Source organism: Sciurus vulgaris (genome assembly GCF_902686455.1).
Source record: "Sciurus vulgaris genome assembly, chromosome: 15".
Lineage (NCBI taxonomy): Eukaryota > Metazoa > Chordata > Mammalia > Rodentia > Sciuridae > Sciurus > Sciurus vulgaris.
Window position 1 is genome coordinate 90,748,091 of NC_136476.1, and position 23,803 is coordinate 90,771,893.

General features: G+C 45.7%; 1 protein-coding gene across 1 annotated transcript in view; it reads left to right on the plus strand.

The window, feature by feature from the left end:
- The window catches only part of CACNA1B (calcium voltage-gated channel subunit alpha1 B), a 192,163-nt gene that overhangs the window by 30,652 nt on the left and 137,708 nt on the right, over positions 1–23,803 (plus strand). Inside the window, exons 4-6 of the mRNA XM_079112735.1 lie at positions 9,597–9,688; positions 12,835–12,987; positions 15,841–16,031. Coding sequence (XP_078968861.1) covers positions 9,597–9,688; positions 12,835–12,987; positions 15,841–16,031 — 436 coding nt within the window. The remainder of the gene's footprint in view (positions 1–9,596; positions 9,689–12,834; positions 12,988–15,840; positions 16,032–23,803) is intronic.

Genomic DNA, 23,803 nt, shown 5'->3' on the forward strand with positions numbered 1-23,803 from the left:
TTCCCGCCATCCGGAAGGAGGAGGGCGAGGGCTTTCATTGGAGTCTGATGTGGCCCCAGAATACAAGATGGCGGCAGTGAGCCTCCCCGGGGCGGTAGTGGGCCCTCCCTATGTGTAGAGGCTGGCTGCCCTCGTGGTTCCTCAACCTTGGGAGGAGCAGATGGAGATGGATTGGGCTCCTCATTAAAGGTCTCCCAACGTTGTTTACTATGTGGCAAGTTTCTGGAAGGAGATGCAATGGGAGGAGCCGGCGGTTCTCTTTGGGGAGAAACTTGGAGCCCCCTTTGGGAGGTCCTGGAGAGAAGCAGGCCTTAAGGGCGGATAATGTAGGGCAGACTCCCAATGGGGGACCCTCCCCTAAATTGATTTCCCTCTTCTTAACAAGTTGTTCTACACGATCCCATGTGGACCAGTCAAAAAGATTAGCGGCAGGAAGCCAAGGGGCCACCCAAGTAAAGGTGTCCCAAGCTTTTTCCGCCTGTGTATCAGACCGCTCAAGGCCCCTACTCTGCAGCATGAGTCTAAGAGCTGAGAGCGCAGGGTCGCCACGTGTGGTGTGTGTCTGCCCCATCTTTTCAGGAATGCCCTTACCTTGGAACTCGCTTGGCCTGATCTGCCGGTACTTTCGATTTCAAAACTGCCTCTTCACTTCGGCTGCGGATCAGCCTTGAGGGGCCCAACGTTGGGCACCAGATGTCGGGGTCTTAAGCCCCCTTGCTCTTCTCGACCAGCGGCAAGGGAAGGGGACACTCCCCAACAAGGTCAGACCGGCATAGGTAGGGCCGACCGCCCGCTCCCAGCCCTCCGGGCGGAGGACAATCAGATGTGTCAGGGAGACCAGTCACAGCAGGAACTCCCTATGTTCAGTTTATGTTCTTGGTGCCATTATTAAAAAAATCAACTGGCTATAGATTTATTGAATCCTCAGCTCTTCATGCTGTTCCACAGGTCTGTGTGTCTGCTTTATGCCACTACCATGCTGTTGTGGTTGCTATATTTTGTAGTATGTTTTGGAATTAGGTATTATGATTGTAATGGTTTGGACCTTCATGTCCCCTGAAAAGCTCATTTTTCAAAAGTATGGCCCCCTGTTTTAGTCAGCTTTTTTGCTGCTTCAACTAAAATACCCAACCAGCACAATGATGGAGGAGAAGAGGTTTATTTGAGGGTTCATGGTTTCAGAGGTCTCAATCCATAGAGGACTGGCTCCAATCTTCAGGGCTCGAGTGAGGCTGAACAGTATGGCCCAAGAGTGTGGGAGAGGGAGGCAGCTCACATCATCAGGAAGCAGAGAGAGACTCCACTCCCCAAATACAAAGTATATACCCCCGAACTACATCCCAGTTCCCACCTCCTTCAGTCTCAGACCCCACCACTTCCATTAATCCCATCAGGGATCAATTCACTGATTGGGTTAAGACTCTTACCACCCAGTCATTTCTCCTCTGAACCTTCCTCCTGCATCGTCTCACGTGTAAACTTTTGGGGGACACCTCACATCCAAACCATGACCCCCAGTACAGCAAGGTTCAGAGGTGGGGCTTTTATGGAGTGAGTATCTCGTTGGGCTGGAACCTCATCAGTAGATTGATCCATTTGGAGGAGTCCTGATTTGCACGGACTCCTGGATAGGGACTGTGGCAGTGGGGAGGGACAAGGAAGCGGGTTGTAAGGGTGTGCCCTTGGTGATGTCTTGCCCCCAGCTCTGGTCTTGCTCCCTGTGAGTGTCAGCTTTTCCTGCCCCCCAACGATGATGTCACCTCACCTCAGGACCAGAGCCATGGAGTTGGCTGACAGAATCTTTAAATCATGAGCTTCAAACAGACTTTTTCTCCTCTAATTTGTTTTTTTGTTTTTTTGCGGTGCTGGGGATTGAACAGGCAAGCTTGTGCTTGACAGGCAAGCACTCTACCCACTGAGCTATATCCCCAGCCCTAATTTGTTTCTGTCGGGCTTTGTGGTCACAACAATGGAAAGTTGACTGCTTTTATGATGCCTCCAGTTTTCCTTCAGTTTGCTCAGAATTGCTTTGGCTATTTTAGGTCTTTTGTGATCCCCCATGAAGTTTAGAATTAATTTTTCTATTTCTGTGAAGAATATCATGGGCATTTTGATAGACTGCATTCAACCTGTAGATCACTGAGTAATATGGACATTTAAAGATTTAATCATTCCAATCCGTGAACCTGGATGTCTTTCCGTTTTTTAGTGACCTTTTCAGTTTCTGGCATCACTCTTCTATAATTTTCGCTGTACAGTTCTTTTACCGCAATACATTTATTCCTGGGCTGGGCTGTGGCTCAGTGGCAAAGCGCTTGCCTAGCATGTTGAGGCACTGGGTTCCTTGGCACCACTAAAAATAAATAAAATAAAGGCATTCAGTCCACTTATAACTACAAGAAAATAATAAATGTATTCCTAGGTATTTTATTTTTTGCTGCCATTATAAATGCGATTACTCTTGGTTACTTTTTCATCTAGTTCATTATTTATTATATAGAAATGCTACTGATTTTGGTATTTTGATCTTATATCCTGCAACTATTAAATTTATCAGTCCTAACAAAAAATATATATTTTTATGGTGCTGGGGATTGAAATGAGAGCCACATCTATTCTAGGTAAACACTCTGCCACTGAGTGCGTCTCAGTTCTAAGGATCATTGTTTTTGGTGTAGTATTTTGTTCTTTCTATGTATGAGACCATGCTGTCTGCAGACGGATCGTCTCACCTCTCCTCTCTAACTTGGATGCCCTCTATTTCTTTCTTTTGCCTGATTGCTCTGAATAAGACTCCAGGGTCCTGTTGGATGTGAGTAGTGGAAGGGGCCTCATTGTCTTGTTCCGGGTCTTAGAGGAAATGCTTTCGACTTTACCCTCTTCAGTGTGATGTTGGCTGTGGCTTGTTATATGTGACCTTGTGTTGAGGTATGTTCCCTCCATCCCTAATTTGTTGAAGAATTTTTATCAGGAAGGGATGTTGAATTTATCAGATGCTTTTTCTGCATCTGTTGAGATGATCATATGGTTTTTTCTCTTTTATTAGGTTTGTGTGTTGTATCATTGTTATTGATTCATATATGTGAACCGTCCTTGCATCCCTGAGCTAAATCCTGCTTGATCATGATGTGTAATATTTTTCTTATGTTGTTGGATTTGATTTGCTAGTATTTTGCTGAGAATTTTTGCATTTCTGTTCTTCATGGATTTTGGTCTATAATTTTCATTTTTCATTGTGTCCTTGTCTGGTTTTGGCCTTCCTTTGTCCCTCTCTCTCTCCCTCTCCTCCCACGCCCTCCCTTCCCTTCCTTCCCAGGGACACTTTACAACAGACAGGACTATGTCCCCAGCCATTTTTATTTCTTTTATTTTTGAAACCAAGTTTCACTAAGTTGCTTAGGGCCTTTCTAAGTTGAGGCTGACTTTAACTTGTAACCTTCCTGTCTTAACCTCCCAAGCTACTGGGATTACAGGTGTGTGCCCCAAAGCCCAGCCTTGTCTGATTTTTCTATCAGGGTAATGCTGGTCTCGCCGAACGCGTTTGGAGGGATTTTCCCCTCCCTTTCTTTCTTGGAGATAGCATGAGAAGAATTGGCGCTAGTTCTTTAAAGTTCGGTAGTGTTCAGCAGTGCATCCATCCAGATGTGGGCTTTTCACTGTTGGGAGGTTTTTATCATTGATCACTCATTGTTGATCTTTTGGATGTTCTTCATGATTCTGTCTTGGTCAGTTATATATGTTCAGTAATTTATCCACTTCTAGGTTTCTCATTTTTTGGGGGTATGGTTGTTGATAATAGTCTCTGACGATCTTTTGTATTTCTCTGGTATCAGTTCTAATGTCTCCTTTCTCATCTCTGATTTTTTTCTGAATGAGTCCTTTCCTTTTATCTTAGTCTATGTAAGGATTTGTTGCTTTTTTTTTTTAACTCATAACCTCTTATTTCATTGATATTTTAGGTGATTTTTTAGTCTCTATGTAATTTATTTCTGCTCTGATCTTTATTATTTCTTTCCTTCTACTCATTTAGGGTTAATTCTTTCTTGCTTTTAAGTTCTTTTGTCACATTGCTATGTTGTTTATTTGGTATCTTTCTACTTTTTGTTGTATGTATTTATGGCTATTAATTTCCCTTTTAGTACTGCTTTTGCTATATACCAGGGGTTTTGACATGTTATGTTTCCATTTTCATTTGTTTTAAGAAATTTTTAAATTTCCCCTTTAACTTCTTCATGATTCATTGGTCATTCAGGAGCATCTTGTTCAATTTCTGTATATTTGTAAAATTACCACAGTTTCTCTAGTGTTGATTATATTTTATTCCATTATGGTCAGAGAAGATACAGGATATGATTTTGATGACCTAACACATTGTCTGTCCTGGAGAATATTCCATTTTTTGATGAGAATGTGCATTTTTGCAGCTGTTGAATGAAATTTTCTAGTTCCATCAGTTAAGGCCCATTTTGCCTGTATTGTAGTTTAACTCAACATTTCTTTGTTGGTTTTCTGCCTGGATGATCTGTCCATTGATGAAAGTGGGGTGTTGAGGTCTCCAACTATTACTGTATTGGAGTCTATCTCTCCTTTAGATCTAATATTCACTTTGTATATTTAAGTTTGTCCAGTGTTGGTGTTCATATATTTACAATGGTTATATCTTCTTGCTGAATTGATCTTTTTATCATTATACAATGGCCTTCTTTGTTTTTATACAGTCTGTGACAAAAAGTTTGTTTTTTCTAATTCAGATGGAGCTATTCCTGTTCCCTTTTGATTTGTTTGCGTGTAATAGCTTCTTTCATCTCTTCATTTTTGGTCCATCTGTGTCTACTCATGAAATGAGTTCCTTGCAAGCAACATATAGTTGGCTCTTTTTTAATCCATTCATTCATTAATTAGGGAACTTAATCCTTTTAAGTTTGTGGTTATTATTGATAGGTAACATTCAACTACTGACATTATGTTCATTGTCCAATTCTTGTTGTTTTGTATATTCTTTGTTTCTTCCTCTTAATCTTTGTGTTTTGGTGGTTTTCTTAGTGATAAAGTTTGCTTCTCTTCTCTTTTATCTTTTGTTTCAACTCTGCCAGTGAGTTTTATACTTTCATGTGTTTTCATGGTGGTAGTTATTCTTCTGCTTCTAAATGTAGGACTCCTTTAAGCATTTCTTGTCAGGTTAGTCTGCTGGTGATGAATTCCCTGTTTTTGTTTATCCGAGAAACTTTATTTCTCCTTCATTTCTGAATAGCTTTGCTAGGTATACCATTGTTGGCTCAAACCTTTTCCTTTTAGAACTCTGAATCCATCATCCCATTTTCTCCTGCCTGTGGAGTTTCAGCTGAGAAATCTGTTGGTCTAGTTGGGAAGGGGTGTTGAATTTGTCAGACGTTTTTTCTGCATCTGTTGAGATGATCAAATGTGATTTGATCCTTTTTATTCCTCTTGTTACTTTAGAATTCTATCTTTGACTTAAATTTTTTTTAAAATGTTGGTAGACCTTTATTTTATTCATTTATTTATATGTGGTGTTGAGAACCGAACCCAGTGTTTCACACATACCAGGCAAGTACTCCACCACTGAGCCACAGCCTCAGCCCTGTCTTTGACTTTTGACAGTTTAATATTAATGTGACTTGGAGAGGACCTCTTTGGGTTGAGTCTAATTAGGATTCTTTGAACTTCATGAATTGAACTACGGAACCTGATGTCCGTATCTTTCCCAAGATTTGGTAAGATTTCAGCTTTTTTTTGGGTTGTTGTTAAATATGCTTTCTGTGCCTTTAACAATCCTCACCCTGTGTCACTCCCATATGCAAATGTTAATTTGCTTAATGATGTCCCATAGGCTTTCTTTGCCCTTTTTCATTCTTTTTTTCCTTTTCTTTTGACTGGATTAATTCAAGATACCTATCTTACAGTTCAGATATTCCTTCTTCTTTATCTAGTCTGTTGTTGTAGCTATCAATTATATTTTTTATTTCATTCATAGAATTCTTCGGCTGTGAGATTTGTTTGGTTCTTTTTTATGATGTCTCTTTGTCAGATTTCTCACTGAGATCATGAATATTTTTCTGAGTTTACTTTTATTTATTTAGTGATACTGAGGATTGAAACCAGGGGCACACTGCCACTGAGTGATATCCCCAGCCTTTTTTATTTTTGAGTCAGAGTCTTGATAAGTTGCCTAGGCCGACTTTGAACTTGCAGTTTGCTGCCTCAGTCTCCCAGGTCACTGAGAGCAGAGGTATATACTGCCCTTTTGTCCTTTTTCCTGATTTGATTGAATTGTGTGGCTGTGTTCTGTTGTCTGTTGTTGGTCTTCCTGAAGATCATTATCTGGAATTCCTCTGAAGACGCGTCATAGATTTCCTTTTCTTTGGAGTCTGTCCTTGGAGAATCATTGTTCCCCAGTGGCATCGTGTTTTCTTGCTTGTTCATGTTTCCTGTGCGCCTGTGCTGGTATCTCATACCTAGTTAATAGCTGCCTTTTCTGATTTTATGGAGTCTTCTTCTCTGTATGGACACTCTTTTTCCTGTGGGTGGGTATGAGGGTGTCAGCTGGGTATGGTATGGTAGCCTTGATTCTGGGTAGACACAGTTGTGTGGTGTGTCTGTATTTTCTTAAGCTCTAAGCCTTACCAGTAATGTCTGTAGTTGTATTGTGGCCTAGGCTCAGGTGTTTGTGACTGTGAAGGTTTGGTTAGGTTTTCCTGGACAAAAGGGTGCTTCCTGGCTCGTTTTTGGGCTGGGCATGGGTACCTGAAGATACTGTAGGTCGGTGACTATGTGATGTTCTCTCCAGGAGGTAGGGCTGCTATCTGGCTTATTGTAGGGCTGGCTTGGATATGTGAGATTGCTGCAGGCTAGCTGGCTATGCAGCAGCAGAGACATTGGTGGGCCTGCTTGGCTGTCAGTGTAGCTTCAGGCACCCATGGGTGTTATGGGATGGCTAGTTATGAAGTAGGTTCATTGTGAGGGTAGGGTTGCTGCCTGGCTGGCTATTGGGCTAGCCTCAAGTGTATTCTGGATGGCTGTGTGGTGGGCTGTCTGCTGGCATGAGGTCACTGTCTGTCAGGTCACACGTAGGCACCTGCAGGTGTGCTGGGCCACTGTGCATTGGCTTCCTTTCTGTGCAAGTATCCCTGGTCCCTAGAGGGTAGGTTCTGCATGGATTTGGAAGCCAGTTCTTGGCCTTTCTGCTAGGCCAAGGCCATAGGCAGTTTGGAGGTGCTGCAGCCAGTTGTGTAAGCATGATGGAATAAAGTGGAGCTCCAGGAGGGAAGGCACATCGTGACAGCTAGGCCTCAGACCTTCTAACAGTGGGTCTGGTTTCCAGGTGGTGTCGAGCTGTCACTATCTTTATAATGAGGAGGGGGAGGGTAGACAGTGTGGACTTCTCCCCTGGCAGTGCTCACACTGTGAAAGGCCCGTGAGAGCTAGGGGGGTCTCCTCTATAGTCACCTGCATCAGCATGGAACTGTGAGATGGGGACCTCTGGGGTCTGCAGCAGCATGGGGCCATTAGGGTCTCAAGTAGTTGGCATTCTCGAGGTCTGAAGCAGTGTGGGAACTGTTAGGGTTTCCAGACGTGGGACCATTGGTGTCTACAGTAGTGTGGGGACCTCTGGGGCCTGTGCAATGGGGACCCCTAGGGCCTCTGACTTCCCTTTTCTCTGTGAGGAGAAGTTCATCTCGGCTGCAGACAGGTCGAATGGGGACAGTGGGAGACTTCGGTCACTCTCCCCCTGATGGTGCTCCTTCGGATACCTACCTCCTGCTGTTCTCCAGCGTCCTTCACTCACTCCAGTCAGAGGTAGTTGTTTATATTTGTGGTCCCTTTTTTTGTGGGGTACAGGAAACTCTAGCCATCTTGCTGACATTGCTTCACAATGGTTTTTATTTTTTCTTTTAAAAAATACTCAATTTCATTTCCTTAAAAGAATAAAGATTTCAACTTTTCATTTTGATCCTATGCTTCTCTATTTTTAGCTTGAATGAAGTTATGTGCCTCTTAAGTTATGATCATAATAGATCTCATTCTTGTGGTAATTGACATTGATCAATGATATAAGATCAATAAATTCCCAAACAGGATTTTTTGGTTAGCACTTTTAGCCTTCTCCATCAATCCAGGAATATCATAGTTGGGCAGTAGAATAAAGTAAAAATTGCAGAAACCATAGAAACCCATGACCTAGGACATCAGACTCCAGTTGAGTAAAAAGTTTCCAAATTCACCAAACAGCATGTGGATTGAACTAAATATTGCATAATAATTTTTGGGAAATAATCTGAACTTTGAATGCTTATCTGAGATCTTTTCTCCATTCCTAATAGATTATTCTTCTGCACATGGAATACCAGAAAGTGAGTTTGACTATTTTCATATTGTTGAACTTCAAGTCAGATCTTTAGGAATCTTTATCTTCTGTGTGTCTAGGAAAGGTGCTGATGAGTCACCCTTTGGAGAAGTGCTTTCAGTCTTTCTAGAAATTCGGAATCACAAGGAGTGTGTGTTGTAGTGTGTTCCTGTTTTCTTCTTGTACTTGTAGAAGGCAGTTTCCTCTTCAGCTTTTTAATGAATACACAGATTCTCTTTCTGTTGTCTCCTGTGTTTGCTGACTTGAGTTGGACCTTCTGAGAACATGAAAAAGCTGATTGTGCACAGTGTCCCTTACATCTGTGGAGCTGGCAGAAGTTGAGGGTCCATGTCATTCATATAACTTTTCAGGTGGTCAACAGTGTCTGTAAGGTGATGCATTCTAATCCTGAGGCAGTGATCTTGAACCTTGGGAGCTTGATTTATGGGCCTCTGTCCCCAGAAAGATGACTATCAGACAGAATTATCCTCTATGTTGCCAGGACTGGATCTTCTAAGTACAATAGCCAAGCAGGAGCCTATCTCCTTTTCACTTCAGCGTGACTGTGGACAGGTTGTCAGTAAAGCTACCTGTTTATTCATCCTTCAGGGAGAGCTAAGGCCTCCCTTTGAGCCTGGAGATATTTCTGTTAGATGCTGCTCCTCTGGGTGTGAGTGTAACAGTGGTTCACTTCATGCTGAGTGTAGCCCCGTGCTCTGCTACTGACTTATTTTTAAAACAGACATGTTTCTTTCCACAAGGGTTTTTCTGAATTCTCTGAACCCTCTACTCCACTTCCCCTTCCCTGCTCTTCTGAGATGAGGTGAAGGAAGGTGGTATGTGTGCTGGTGCAGGAGTCCTTCAGGCTCCACTCTGTTCCAGTTACACTCACTGCCACCTTTTGTGAGGCAGTCTGAAGTGCAGTTGGGTTGGATTTTGGTTATTGTGCAGGCTCAGACTCAATTGGAGGACAGGTTCACTGCCTGGCCAGTGACCGAGTATCCGTTCAAAGTGCCTCTGAACCAGAGGGATGGTGATGCAGGTGGGAGTCATTGCCAGCGTATCGAGTGAGGGCTTTGGGATTCCAGGCGAGCCTCTGGTCCCACACTGGCCTGTGGCTGGACAGTGGTGAGCACAGGCAGAATCTATCACTGCCCTTGGGAGAAAGGACACAGGAGTATGCTTCCTCCCAGACTCAATGTGGAACCCCTTCCCTTCTCCTTTTTCCTGCCAGGATCCTTGCCACAGCTGGAACTGACTTCGACCTGCGAACACTGAGGGCTGTGCGTGTGCTGAGGCCTCTGAAGCTGGTGTCTGGGATTCCAAGTGAGTCCAGCTGACTGTCAGGCCCGAGCCTGTCTGGAATACCAACCGCTTCCCCTCCTTTTCACCATAGTCATGGTCACAATTAAGCCCCTGACTGTGATTATTGGACCTTGGTGACTCTGAGCTTGCCCTGTACCCCCACCATATTTTTTGGAGCTGGGGATTGAACCCAGAGCCATGAGCATGCTAAGTACACGCTCTGCCACTTAGCTAAACCCCCATTCCATAAGCTTGCCATTTTTGACCCCAGGGAACCAGGCAGGAGGAAGGGAGGAACAAGCCTTTTCCAGGCTATTCTCCACAAAATCCAAGAGAGTGACCCTGTTACTGTGCTCTGACTTGGCTGCCCGAGATGGAAGCTTGGTTCCTACTCACACAATGGAGCTATTTCGAGCCCTGCTTCATTCTCGGGGGTTGAAGAACAGATGAAAGATTGACCAATGGTGTGGGGCAGGATGCGTGGGAAAATACCCAAAGGCTGCAAAGCGCAACCTAAGTTAGATAAGCTTGACTAGGCCTTGGGGGACTGAGACTGGACATGAGATATGCTTGGGCAGGAGGGTGACCAGGGGATCTGGTGAGCCAGTGACTACCCTGGCCTCTGTTCCCCAGTCTAGTGGAAGCTTGCCTTTAGGTTTACTAAAGAGCCTGGTTGGGCAGGGACCTAGTTCTGTATTCCTGAGACCGTTGCAGGAAGGTCATTGGATAGCTCCCTGTTCTGTATAAAATAGGCACAGGCTCTGGCCTATACTCAAGAGCTGGGGCCATGCTGGAAAGGTGAGAAGTCATGGGGTTACAGCCTCCTCTGCTTACTTTTTCTGGCCTGAATTCACTCATACTCTACGGCCAGAGGAAACACACTTTCCATTTTTGGAGGAGAGTGGACCTTCCCCCTTTTCCATAAAGAGTTTGGACAATTAAGAACTTCCTTACTGCCTTTGTAGGATGCCCTGTGATTCTTTCCCATGATTTCCTATACATTCCTCTAGGAATCCCTGCTGTGCCTTCTAGGAAGCCACTGCTCTTCCCTCCCAGAATCCCCTACTCTTAGCTCTCAATATTCTTCATTCTTCCTCCTTAGGGTTCCTGTTCTTCCTCTAAATATCCTCTGCTTTTTCCTTCCAGGATCCCCTGCCTTCTCTCACAGAATCCTATGCTCTTACCTCCCAGGATTCTCTGCTCTTCATTCCTAGGATCCCTTATACTTCCATCCCAAAGTCCTCCTCTCTTACCTCCCAGCAGTCTTTGCTCTTCCAAGGATTCCTGCTCCTTCCTGTCAGGACCCCCTGCTCTTCCCTCCACCAGGATCCTCTGCTCTTACCTCCCATCAGTCTTTGCTTTTCCTTCTAAGGATTCCTGCTCCTTCCTGTCAGGACCCCCTGCTCTTTCCTCCTTGGAGCCTCTGTTCTTACCTCCCATCAGTCTTTGCTCTTCCTTCTGAGGATTCCTGCTCCTTCCTGTCAGGACCCCCTGCTCTGTCCTCCCAGGATCCTCTGCTCTTACATCCCATCAGTCTTTGCTCTTCCTTCTGAGGATTCCTGCTCCTTCCTGTCAGGACCCCCTACTCTTTCTTCCCAGGATCCTCTGCTCTTACCTCTCATCAGTCTTTGCTCTTCCAAGGATTCCTGCTCCTTCCTGTAAGGACCCCCTGCTCTTTCCTCCTTGGATCCTCTGCTCTTACCTCTCATCAGTCTTTGCTCTTCCTTCTGAGGATTCCTGCTCCTTCCTGTCAAGGCCCCCTGCTCTTTCCTCCCAGGATCCTCTGCTCTTACCTCCCATCAGTCTTTGCTCTTCCAAGGATTCCTGCTCCTTCCTGTAAGGACCCCCTGCTCTTTCCTCCTTGGATCCTCTGCTCTTACCTCCCATCAGTCTTTGCTCTTCCTTCTGAGGATTCCTGCTCCTTCCTGTCAAGGCCCCCTGCTCTTTCCTCCCAGGATCCTCTGCTCTTACCTCCCATCAGTCTTTGCTCTTCCAAGGATTCCTGCTCCTTCCTGTAAGGACCCCCTGCTCTTTCCTCCTTGGATCCTCTGCTCTTACCTCCCATCAGTCTTTGCTCTTCCTTCTGAGGATTCCTGCTCCTTCCTGTCAGGACCCCCTGCTCTTTACTCCCAGGATCCTCTGCTCTTACCTCCCATCAGTCTTTGCTCTTCCTTCTGAGGATTCCTGCTCCTTCCTGTCAAGGCCCCCTGCTCTTTCCTCCTTGGATCCTCTGCTCTTACCTCCCATCAGTCTTTGCTCTTCCTTCTGAGGATTCCTGCTCCTTCCTGTCAGGACCCCTGCTCTTTCCTCCCAGGATCCTCTGCTCTTACTCCCTTCAGTCTTTGCTCTTCCTTCTGAGGATTCCTGCTCCTTCCTGTCAAGGCCCCCTGCTCTTTCCTCCCAGGATCCTCTGCTCTTACCTCCCATCAGTCTTTGCTCTTCCTTCTGAGGATTCCTGCTTCTTCCTGTAAGGACCCCTGCTCTTTCCTCCCAGGATCCTCTGCTCTTACCTCCCATCAGTCTTTGCTCTTCCTTCTGAGGATTCCTGCTCCTTCCTGTCAAGGCCCCCTGCTCTTTCCTCCCAGGATCCTCTGCTCTTACCTCCCATCAGTCTTTGCTCTTCCTTCTGAGGATTCCTGCTCTTTCCTATCAGGTCCCCCTGCTCTTTCCTCCCTGGGTCCTCTGCTCTTACCTCCCATCAGTCTTTGCTCTTCCTTCTGAGGATTCCTGCTCCTTCCTTTCAGGACCCCCTGCTCTTCTCTCCAAGGATTGCCTGCTCTTAGCTCCCAGAATTCTTTGCTCTTTCTTTCTAGGATTCTTGTTTTTTCTGGATCCTTGGAGTTCATACTCTGACACCCCTTCATTCTGTTCCTCCCCCTTTGAGACACTCCTTAGTCTACCTCTCCCTATGAACTTTCACTCTGCCCCATGTGAGTACTAATATCCTCCTCCTCACTCTATAAAGTCCTCTTCCTCCAGCCTTCCCTGCTCTGTCCCCTATTTTGAGGCCATGGCTATCTTCTTTGGCCCCATCAACAGTTAATGCTCAACCTTTCACCCCAGGCCTCTCAGCCTTGCCCTCCCTGGATTTTTGCTGTTCTGCCCCCACCCTGGTCCCTGCCCTGCTCTGCCTGCTTTGCTCTCTGATCTACCCTGCTCTGGTCCAGGTTTGCAGGTGGTGCTCAAGTCCATCATGAAGGCCATGGTTCCACTGCTACAGATTGGGCTGCTGCTCTTCTTTGCCATCCTCATGTTTGCCATCATTGGCCTCGAGTTCTACATGGGAAAATTCCACAAAGCCTGTTTCCCCAACATCACAGGTGAGGTCTTGCATCATCCTTGGCTCAGTTGAGGACCACAGAATGACCTTCCAGGAAACAGGCACCACTGTGGGTGCTAGAGAGAACTGATAGATGCCAGATTAGTGAGAGAGAAGACAACAACCTGGTAAACAAAAACAAAATAATACAGATTGTAGCAAATTCTAGAAGGAAACAAAGATGTATTTGAAATAGAATAATTTCGTGTCAGCTCTATAGAAGGTAGCCAGGGGCGGCCTCTTGCTACGGTGACAGTTGAACAGAGCTCTGAATATGTGAGAGGCAGAGATGTATGGCAGCTACTTGGCCAAGGATCTTCAGTTACAAGAAGTAGCAAATGTAAAAGCCCCAAGTGGGAACAGCGAGGACAGTGAGGAATCATGTGGTTTCCGCCATGGCTGGGTCTTGAGTCTTGTCTTGAGAGCTGTGGGGAGACAGGGGAAGGCTTGGGAAAGGTATAGTACCTTCTGTTCTTGTGACTGCTGGGAGTGGGGGACCGAGGCTGAAACAGGATCCAGTGGGAGAAGATCTCGATCCTGGAGGAGACGGCAGCGGCCAGGGCCAGGTGTTTGGTAGAGGTGGTTGGAATGGGCCACATTCTGGGTACTTGTAGGTAAAGCTACAAGATTTTCTTCTCGAGTGTAAGAGAAAGAAGGAAGACAGTAAAGTTGAGTTTAGAGCTCTGAACACATTAAAGGAGAAAACCCATACGATCATTTCTTAGATCTTAATTTGATTTATTCATGATTTTTTCTGGTATAGGTATCAAATCTAGGGCCTTGTACACGCTAGTCATACACTCTACTGCTGAGCCACATCTCCAACCCCCAAATTATTCATGACTAAAAAAAGAAAAAAGAAAAAACAAAACAAAAATAACCTATCAAAACTGGAAATGAAAGAGTCTTTTCTTAAATTCCCTGCAAAATTGAATTTCATTGTGAGAGCTTTTCCTTTAAGGTCAGGATCAAAACAAGGGCACAGCTGGTCTGCATGGCATTGGCAGGTGTGACCAGGGCAGAAGACAAAGGAGAGAGACTGTCAAGTGGGACAGGAAGAAGCAGTCATGATTCACACAATGCAGTTGTGCGCAAAGACAGGTGATACTGTCCTTATACAATCCATCTAGATATCTGGAAGGGAGATAAACTGAAACAGTCATGATTCACACAATGCAGTTGTGCGCAAAGACAGGTGATACTGTCCTTATACAATCCATCTAGATATCTGGAAGGGAGAGATAAAGTGGAACAGTCATGATTCACACAATGCAGTTGTGCGCAAAGACAGGTGATACTGTCCTTATACAATCCATCTAGATATCTGGAAGGGAGAGATAAAGTGGAACAGTCATGATTCACACAATGCAGTTGTGCGCAAAGACAGGTGATACTGTCTTTATGAAATCCATCTAGATATCTGGAAGGGAGAGATAAACTGAAACACTCATAATTCACACACAATGCAGTTGTGTGCAAAGACAGGTGATACTGTCCTTATGAAATCCATCTAGATATCTGGAAGGGAGAGATAAACTGAAACAGTCATAATTCACACAATGCAGTTGTGTGCAAAGACAGGTGATACTGTCCTTATACAATCCATCTAGATATCTGGAAGGGAGAGATAAACTGGAACAGTCATAATTCATACACAATGCAGTTGTGTGCAAAGACAGGTGATACTGTCCTTATGAAATCCATCTCGATATCTGGAAGGGAGAGATAAAGTAGAACGGTCATAATTCACACACAATGCAGTTGTGTACAAAGACAGGTGATACTGTCCTTATACAATCCATCTCGATATCTGGAAGGGAGAGATAAACTGAAACAGTCATAATTCACACACAATGCAGTTGTGTGCAAAGATAGGTGATACGGTCCTTATGAAATCCGTCTAGATATCTGGAAGGGAGATAAACTGCATGGTCAGCTTTGCAGTCTGACCCTGGGAGGACTCGCTTTCCATTCCAGCAGTGCCTCAGATTTTCTCCTATGTCGATAGGAGGGATTTTCATATGTCGTTACACATTTTCATAAAATTTTCTTCTATCTTGTCACTGGAATTTTGGGAGAAAAGGGTAAGCACCCCATACCATATTCTGCTTACCATCTTATCCCAGAGGTTAGCAATTTTTTTTATTGTTGTTTTTCTGTCTTGGGAGTTTTTTGGTACTGGGAATTGAACCCAGGGTTTCATGCATGCTAGGTAAGCATTCTACTACTGAACTACATCCCAGCTGTGATGTTTTCTTTAACATCTCTCTAGTGGTCTTTTGCTGCCCACTCCTCACTCTAGGGGCCAGTGCATAGATGCACTGCCTCCAGTTTCCCTCTGGGCCTATGTTGAGCTGACTCTCAGTTATCCTGTATGCAGGTCTAGGACTGCACGGTGACTGAGTCCAGCTTCTTACTAACCCATGGCCTTGCTGGTTGCAGAGTGACTGTCGAATCTGCATGTTAGAAGACTTCTGTGGTTTGACTGTGAGGGAGAGGAGAAATCAGGGTGGTAGTGGTAGGAGGAACTGGAAGGTAGGAGTTTGTTGGTTTTGATGTTAAGATGAATGGGATTCTGAGCATGTTTAAATGATAACGGGCAGGTTTCTAGAGAGAGGGAGAAGCTGACCAGAGGTCTTCAGAGGGTGGGTCCTGAACTCAGGAGGATCCACATGGAAAGTGGGAGGAGAGACCTGGTGTAGGTGCAAGGACTGGTGGGCCGTCAATGAAGAGTATCTGGAGGTACCAGGTTCCTGATGCCTGCAGTGAGTTCTCCTGAGTCCAAGAATCCCAGAGGGGGTTGGAGAGCTTTGTGTTTCTGAGCTTAGGGTCTGCTTCATTCTCCCCCTCACAGATGCAGATCCTGTGGGTGACTTTCCCTGTGGCAAGGAGGCCCCTGCCCGGCTGTGTGAGGGTGACACTGAGTGCCGGGAGTATTGGCCAGGACCCAACTTTGGTATCACCAACTTTGATAACATCCTGTTTGCCATCTTGACAGTGTTCCAGTGTATCACCATGGAGGGCTGGACCGACATCCTCTACAATGTGAGTTGTGTCTTGGCCCTATGCCTGGGGTGGGCTCCAGAGCTTCTGGGTTGGTTCCTCTGGGGGTTCCATTTGGGGACACTTCCAACTAAGAGCCTCTGTACCACCTTTGGCCCTTCCCCAACCCTGGAATAAGACACAGAGCCCTTTGTCCAGATGGTGCATCAAAGGGTTCCGCAGTCAGTCTCAACTCAAGCTCTTGACCTAGGTTGACCTAGGTCGTCCTCAAGTCCCTCTGTGAGGTGAGACTGTGGGCTGGGTGGTGGAGGTCAAAAGAGACTGTTGCAGGAAAAATGCTGCTGCCACTGATGGTAAGGATGAGCAGCACAGCAGTCAGGACTCACTGCAGGCCTGCACCACATCGAGCCTGGGAGGTACCGCATGCCTACTGACTCCTTGTACAGGTGATAGACAGGGTCATTGCCTAACTTGCCCAAGTCAGGCCTGCAGGCAGCTGACTGGCACCCACTGGCCATACCACACCTGTGGGGTCTTCTGGGTGGAGTCAAGGGTCAGTGAGCTCTGGGGCTCTTATTGGGGTCCAGACTAGTGAAGATGGTGGGAGCATGGGAGGCTTTGAGGTGGTGCTGAGCTAAGGCCCAGGGAAACCTCCTTGGTCATACTGGAGGTCCTGGGGTTGAGGCTGGGGTCTTGCACGTTCATTCCCTTCACTGCTAGCTCTTCTGGTGCTGCTTCCTCTTGTTTCCTCACTCTCATGAAGCCAGCCGGTCTCAGCAATTCAGGGAAATCTAGGTTTAGTGACCATGATGGAAGTCCAGGTTGAGGCCCTTGGGTTTAACTGGAGATGCATCTCATTTCCACCTCCCTCTACCTGTAATTCTTGGTGGACTGCAACTGACTCTTGAGCAAATCTCTTTTATATGAAGATTCCCCTGCTACTTTACATTCCTCCTGTTGAAGTCCTGTGGGCTGCTAGGGCATGAGAACAATTAAACCAGCATCTTGGGGCTTTGGGAGGTAGAGAAGGAAGTTGCCTGTTAGCCAGGAATCTGGGAGCGTGCGGCTGGTAGAGTCTTAGTTTTGGATGGCAGAGGTTGTGTTCTGCTCAGGTGCTTTTGGGAGTAGGGGTGGGGTGCTGCTGCATAAGATGGTGTCACTAGAGTCTGTCACCTGTGCATTTTGAGGGTGGGCCTCAACCACATGTGCCTGGGACCCTGTGACTCCCTCCACAGCTTCTCACAGTTGTGTCCATGATTACTTATGGGCAGGAGGGAAGGGAGAGAGTGGAGCCTTCCGCTCTTCTGTGGGTGACCCAGGCTGACCTTGGGCTGGGTTTTGGGCCCAAGTGCTTGTTGGACTTGAAAGAGACAGATGGCAGGTGAATTAAGGGAGAGCTGGCCCAGGTTCTGCTGAACCAGATTCATTATTGAGCAAGGGTCCTATCTGACGACAGGCTCTGTTTGGCCAAGGGAGTGAGCAACAGGGACAAAGGCACTAGTGAGAAGCATGGCTCTTATCTTCCTTTTACCAGTTGAGGGGCATTTTCCACAAGGCAGAGACCCTAACTATAGCTCTAAGCTGCCCGTGTTCTTGCCAGACCCAACCAAATGGAAGGTGGTCTTCAAAGCCTTCAGTGTCCACTGGGGAACCAGACCTGGGCAGAAGGCACTGGCCATGAAGGCCACAGAGGTTTCATCCAGTCCATATTTCCATAGGGCCCATGGGCACTGGTACTGTGTGTACCTTGGCAAGCAGGAGGTGCTAGATGTGTAAGGGTCCAGATAATGGCAGTGCTTTGTGGGAACGAAGGAGGGTGAGCCGTGGAGAGTGACGGGTCAAGGGCCTGGGAAAGCAGGGCCTGGTGAGGGCTGGAAGCCAGATGCTGGTGCCGCAGGATGTGCTTTGCATGTTTGGCCGAGGCACCAGGGTGCAGTGGTGGCAGTGCGCGGCGAGGCTGGTATTGTGCAGGACCAGAAGAGGTGGCAGGGACTGGCTCTGCTCCACACTGTCAGTGTTCAGGTTAGCTGTTGGAGATTGTACAGGATTTTGAAGTGAATTCTTTAGAGAGAGAAAGCTTACCATTCACCCCAAACCAGTGAGAGGGGCTTTGTGGTCCCTTGAGACTTACACTCTGGCATGGCCATGGCAGGGGTTGGGGGAGATGGAACTGGTAAGGATGAGTATCTCTCACACTGACCGTAGTCAGGGGACAGTGGGCAGCCAGGACAGAGGGATAGGGTCTCAAAGAATCTGCTCAGAGTGAGCTGCTGAGGAACTGGTGGCAGAGGGTAGGGGTGTCCACTAGGAGGAGAGACAGTTTGCCTGTGGAGTCAAACAGGGCCTCAGAAGAACTTGCAGAAGTGCTTTGTGGGAGAGTTGCAGCTTGCTCATGATGGCCAGAGAGATGAGGTCATCTCGGGACAGTTCCACACCAGGAAGAGCTTGCCCCTCACTGCTCTCCCACCCCTGCTTTGGCAGCACAGGGTCAGCACCCGCAAGCTAGCAGAGGAAGGAGGAACAATGCTGGGCATGGGGAACGTGGCAGCCATACCTTCATTTCTATGGAGAGGGGCCAAGTGTGGCGGGCCAGCTTAGGAAAGCAGCTGTCAGCCTGTAGTGTGTCAGACAGTTTGATTACCAGGTGGGGCAGGACATTTTTGATTACTGAATCAAAATTGTTTTCAGCTTGAAGTGATCGTAGAACTTTCTATCACCCAGGAATTAGAAAAGTCATGGAACTTATCTAAATTTTCAAACAGTGGCATGGGAAAGATTACCTGTGTTCAAAGGCATGACAGGAGGTAAATAGTGTTGGCTAATGATTCTGTGTATATGATTTAGTGGGTTCATTGTACTAGTAATATGCAGATCTGAGGGAAGAAGTGTTCAGATACTTGACTGTGAAGGCGTTATCAATGTTAAACCAGACACTGCTTCTCATGCATCAGGTGCACTATGTGAGAGGAAGAGAAGGGTCCCTGCTGACGTAGCTTGAGCTCCTGGGGAAAGAGGTCCCTTCACTCAGAAGGGGAGAATTGGGAGCAAAGTGTTCCCCAGTTTTGTTTCATTGGAGGGTGGTGGGGAACCGGAGCATTCTACTGTGTAAAGTTTCCAGTGGCTGCTTCATCTAGGTGAGGGGCATGTGAGAGGGACAGAGGGCTGCGGGTGTACATGTAAAATCAGTGACACATGGATGGTGTTTAAAGTCACCTGGGCAGTGAGTACAGGTGGACCAGAAGAGAAGCCAGAGCACTGCACCCTGGGGGAATTCCTGAATTTGGGGCCAGAGGAAAGAGGGAAACAGCAAAGGAGTCTGGTGCTTCTCCTAGGGCAGGCGCAACGTGGGAGAGCACTGTGTCTTGGAGAGTGGAGAGAGCTCTGAGAAGTGACCGCTGGGTCAGATGTTGCCTGAAGGTCAAGGAAGACAGGAGAGGAATGCTGACCTTTGCACCTGGCACAATGAGGTCATTGGTAGACTTGACGAGAGCAGTCTTGGTGGCACTCTGGGATAAAGTGAGGGGGAGGTAAGAAGTGAGGATGCAGTGTAGACCCCCCTTTCAAGGGGGCAGAGCAACAGAGGCAACTGAAGGGAGATATTAGGTGGAGAGACAGGGTCGACTTTCTTCACTCTTTTGCATGTGGACATCCACTTTTCCCATTTGTGGTCTGGGGATTGAACCCAGAGCTACTCCACCACTGAGTTGTAGTCCCAGTCCTTGTTTTTGTTTAAGACAAGGCCTCACTAAGTTGACCAGCCAGGCTGGCCTCCTACCTCAGCCCCTAAGGAACTGGGCTTACCAGCATCCTCCACTATGCCTATCTGGGAACTGGATTTTTAAAATTAATTTTTAAATTTTGAGACAATTGTAGATTCATGTGAGTTATAAGACATCACAGATGGACCCCAGATGCCTTCTCCCTGCTTCCTCTCAGATGGACCCCAGATGCCTTCTCCCTGCTTCCTCTCAGATGGACCCCAGGTGCCATCTCCCTGCTTCCTCTCAGATGGACCCCAGGTGCCTTCTCCCTGCTTCCTCTCAGATGGACCTCAGGTGCCATCTCCCTGCTTCCTCTCAGATGGACCCCAGGTGCCTTCTCCCTGCTTCCTCTCAGATGGACCCCAGGTGCCATCTCCCTGCTTCCTCTCAGATGGACCCCAGGTGCCATCTCCCTGCTTCCTCTCAGATGGACCCCAGGTGCCTTCTCCCTGCTTCCTCTCAGTGGTGACAACCTGTAGAACTATAATCAGCATCTCGACCAGCAGCCTAAACAGCGTCCCCTGGCCCAGGTGCTGCTGCTGTCCCGGGATGGCCACACCCGCTCCTGCCCTCCCTCCTGCTCGGCTCTGACGACCTCTAGCCTGTTGCCCTGTCTGAAGTTTTGCCATTTCAAGAACATTACATAGATAAAACCACGCCATATTACTTTCTTGGAATTGGTTATTTTTACTCAAGCAGATTCTCTGGAGGTACCCAAGTTATCGTGTCAGCTCTTCCAGAACTGTTTGGTACAGATGTACTAGTCTGCTTAACTCTTCCCCTGTTGAAGGACAATGAGTGGCTTCCAGTCTAGGGTTATTATGGACACCATTGCTATATATTGCATACAGGTTTTTGTGCAAACAGATGTCCATTTCTTTGGGGCAAATGCACAAGAACTTCTGATGTTGCACAGTAGTTGTTTAGGTAAGAAACTAAACCTTCAGGGCTGGGATTGTGGTCAGCAGGAGAGTGGACTGCCTAGGATGTGTAAGACCATGGGTTTGAGCCGTAGCACTGCAAAAAGCAAAAAGCACCTAAAACTTTCCCTGAGGACTATGCCTTTCACATCCCTTCCAGCAGTGTGTGAACAGTCTAGTCTTCCCGTGTGCTTGCCAGGCTGGTGTGGCACCATGCTTTGTCTTCATGGTTCTGACAGGTGTCTGCTGATATGTCGTCATGGCTCTCATCTGCATTTCTTGCAGATCTTAATGTTGAGATCTTTTCCTGCTTGTCTGCTGCGTGCATTTTCTTTAGTGAAATGACTCTTCATGTCTTGCTCATATGCTCTTTGAGTACTCTTTCACTAGAGTTTTAGGGTCCCTTATATATTCTGGGGGCTGGGGCCTTGTTGGATACAGAGTTTGCAGATACTCTGTCCTTATCAATAGCTTGCTTTTCATCCTGTTTCACAGAACAGATATTTTATTTTTGATCAAGTTCAGTTTCTCACTTTTTCCTTTTGTGGATTGAGCTTTTGTATCCTGTACTGTTTTCTTCATTTTTTTCCCTTAAAAGTTACATTGTTTTATATTTTACATGTGCATCGATGGTCCATTTTGAGTTGGATTTTGTACAGAGTACAAGGTTTAGGTGAGGCCCTTGCCCTTCCCTCCCTTCTACCTGGGCATGTGTCAGTGGCTCCAGCTCTGTGTGTTAAGAAGGCTGTATTTCTTCCTTTGAATAGCTTTGCACCTTTGCAAAGTCACTCGGGCCTATTTGTGTGGGTCTGTTTCAGTTTCGTGTATGTGTCTGTCCCTTTCTCTGTGAGTGCCACACAGTCTTGATTCCTGTAGTTGTACTGAATAAAGTCTCGGAATCAGACTTATTTGGTTTGGGAGAATTAATGTCTTTATTAGGCTGGGTTTTCCAGTTGCTGAACAGGGAGTATCTTTCCATTTCTTTAGGTTGTCATTGATTTCTTTCATTAGGATTTGGTAGTGTTCAGCATGAGTCCTATACCTGTTTCGTTAGGTTAAAGAGATTTTTATTGTTAAACTTAGGAGTTCTTTATGGGATTTGCAGATGCTCCCCCATCCTGTTCTGTGTGTTGCACTTTTGTTCTGATGATAGTATCTCAAAAGTCTACAAAATTTAAAAATTTTCATGATTTTTTTACATTTTCTTTTTCTTCTTTTCTTGTCTATGCATTTGATATCATACGCAATAAATCATTGCCAAATCCAATATCATGAAGCTTTTGGCTTATTTTTTAAAGAGTTTAATTTTTTAAAGATCTTACATTTAGGTCTTTGGTCCATTTTGAGTTAATTTTTGTGAGTAGTTTTAGGTAGGGGTCCAACTTCACTCTTGCATGTACATTTCCAGTTTCTGTATACCATTCATTGAAAGGACTGTCCATTCCTTACTGAATGGCCTTAGCACCCTTGTCAGAAATCATTTGACCTTATATTCAAGGGCTTATTTCTGGGCCCTATTCTATTCCATTTGTCTATAGGTCTTGACCTGCAGATCAACACCTTTTATTTTATGCCTTTTATTTTCAAGAAGAAAAGTGGTTTATTGCATGGGCTAGAATATTCAGCGTTACTTGAGTACGACTGTTGAAAGCAGGTGTGCCATCCTGCTCCAGGCAGGGCAAAGCCCTCAGCCTTCCAGGGCATGTGCAAGGCAGCTGCAGGCTGGAGCGGGCTAGGTGCTGGGTGCAAGGCAGTTGCAGGCTGGAGCGGGCTGGGTGCTGGGTGCTAGCAGCTGCAGGCTGGAGCGGGCTGGGTGCTGGGTGCTAGCAGCTGCAGGCTGGAGCGGGCTGGGTGCTGCTCGCTGCCATTCTCACTTTCTGAGTTCACTGGTAATGAATGGATGCTGAATTTTGTCAGAGGATTTCTCTGACAAGATCATGTGATTTTTCTCCTTTAGTTATTATGGTGAAAGTTATTATATTCAATTGGTTTTTGAATATGGACCAGCTTTGCATTCATGGAATAAATTTCACATTACATGGTATTAACATTACATGGTTTTTACATGGTATATAATTCTTTTTGCATATTGTTATATTCTTTTTGTTTATGTTTTTATTAAGAATTCTTTTATCTATATTAATGAGGGATTTTGGTCTGCAATTTCTTCTTCCTCTTCCTCCTCTTCTTTTTGGTACTCTCTGTTTGATTTTGGTATCAAGTTAATATAAGTTTCATAAAATGAATTGGAAAGTATTTACTCCTCATTTTGTGGAAGAGTCTGTAAAAATGGTGTCCTTTTTAAAATGTCTACTAGAATTCTACAGTGAACTTTCTGGGCTTAGAGATTTTGTTTTGGAATTTATTTTTTTGTTTTTATGCTCTGTTGAGATCCAACCCAGGCCCTTGCATGAAGTGATCTACCATTGAGCTGCACCCTGCTGTAGTTTGTTTATTTGGATAGTGGGGATTGAACTCAGGGGCACCTGACCACTGAGCCACATCCCAAGCCCTGTTTAGAATTTTATTTAGAGACAGGATCTCACTGAGTTGCTTAGTACCTCACTAAGTTGCTGAGGCTGGCTTTGAACTTGTGATCTTCCTGCTTTAGCTTTCCGAGCTACTGGGATCACAGGAGGGAGCCACTGTGCCTGGCGCAGTTTTTGTTGTTTTTGTTAATAATGCTTTTGTTAGAGTATAATTTGCATACCAGAAATTCACCATTTTAAATTGTCTATTTCAGAGGTTGTGTATGTTCAAAAATATATGTAATCATCACTATTATCTAATTTAAAAACATTTTTATAAATCAAAAAAGAAACCCTATATCACTAACAATCAGTCCTCATTCCTCCATTCCCTAGGCCCTGGCAATCACTGACTTTTATGTCTCTGTATGTTCATCTTTACCAGACATTTCTTACTTGTGGAATCTGAAAATAGGTGGCCATTTGTGTTTTTACACTCACTTTGTATCATTATTGTCAAGTATGAGTACATTGTGTGGATAGACCATATATTTTTTATATCTTATCATTGATGGACTTTTGGATTGTATCCTCTTTTAAAATTATGAATAATGCTGCTGTGAATATTCACATACAAATTTTTGCATAGGATGTAATTTTGTTTC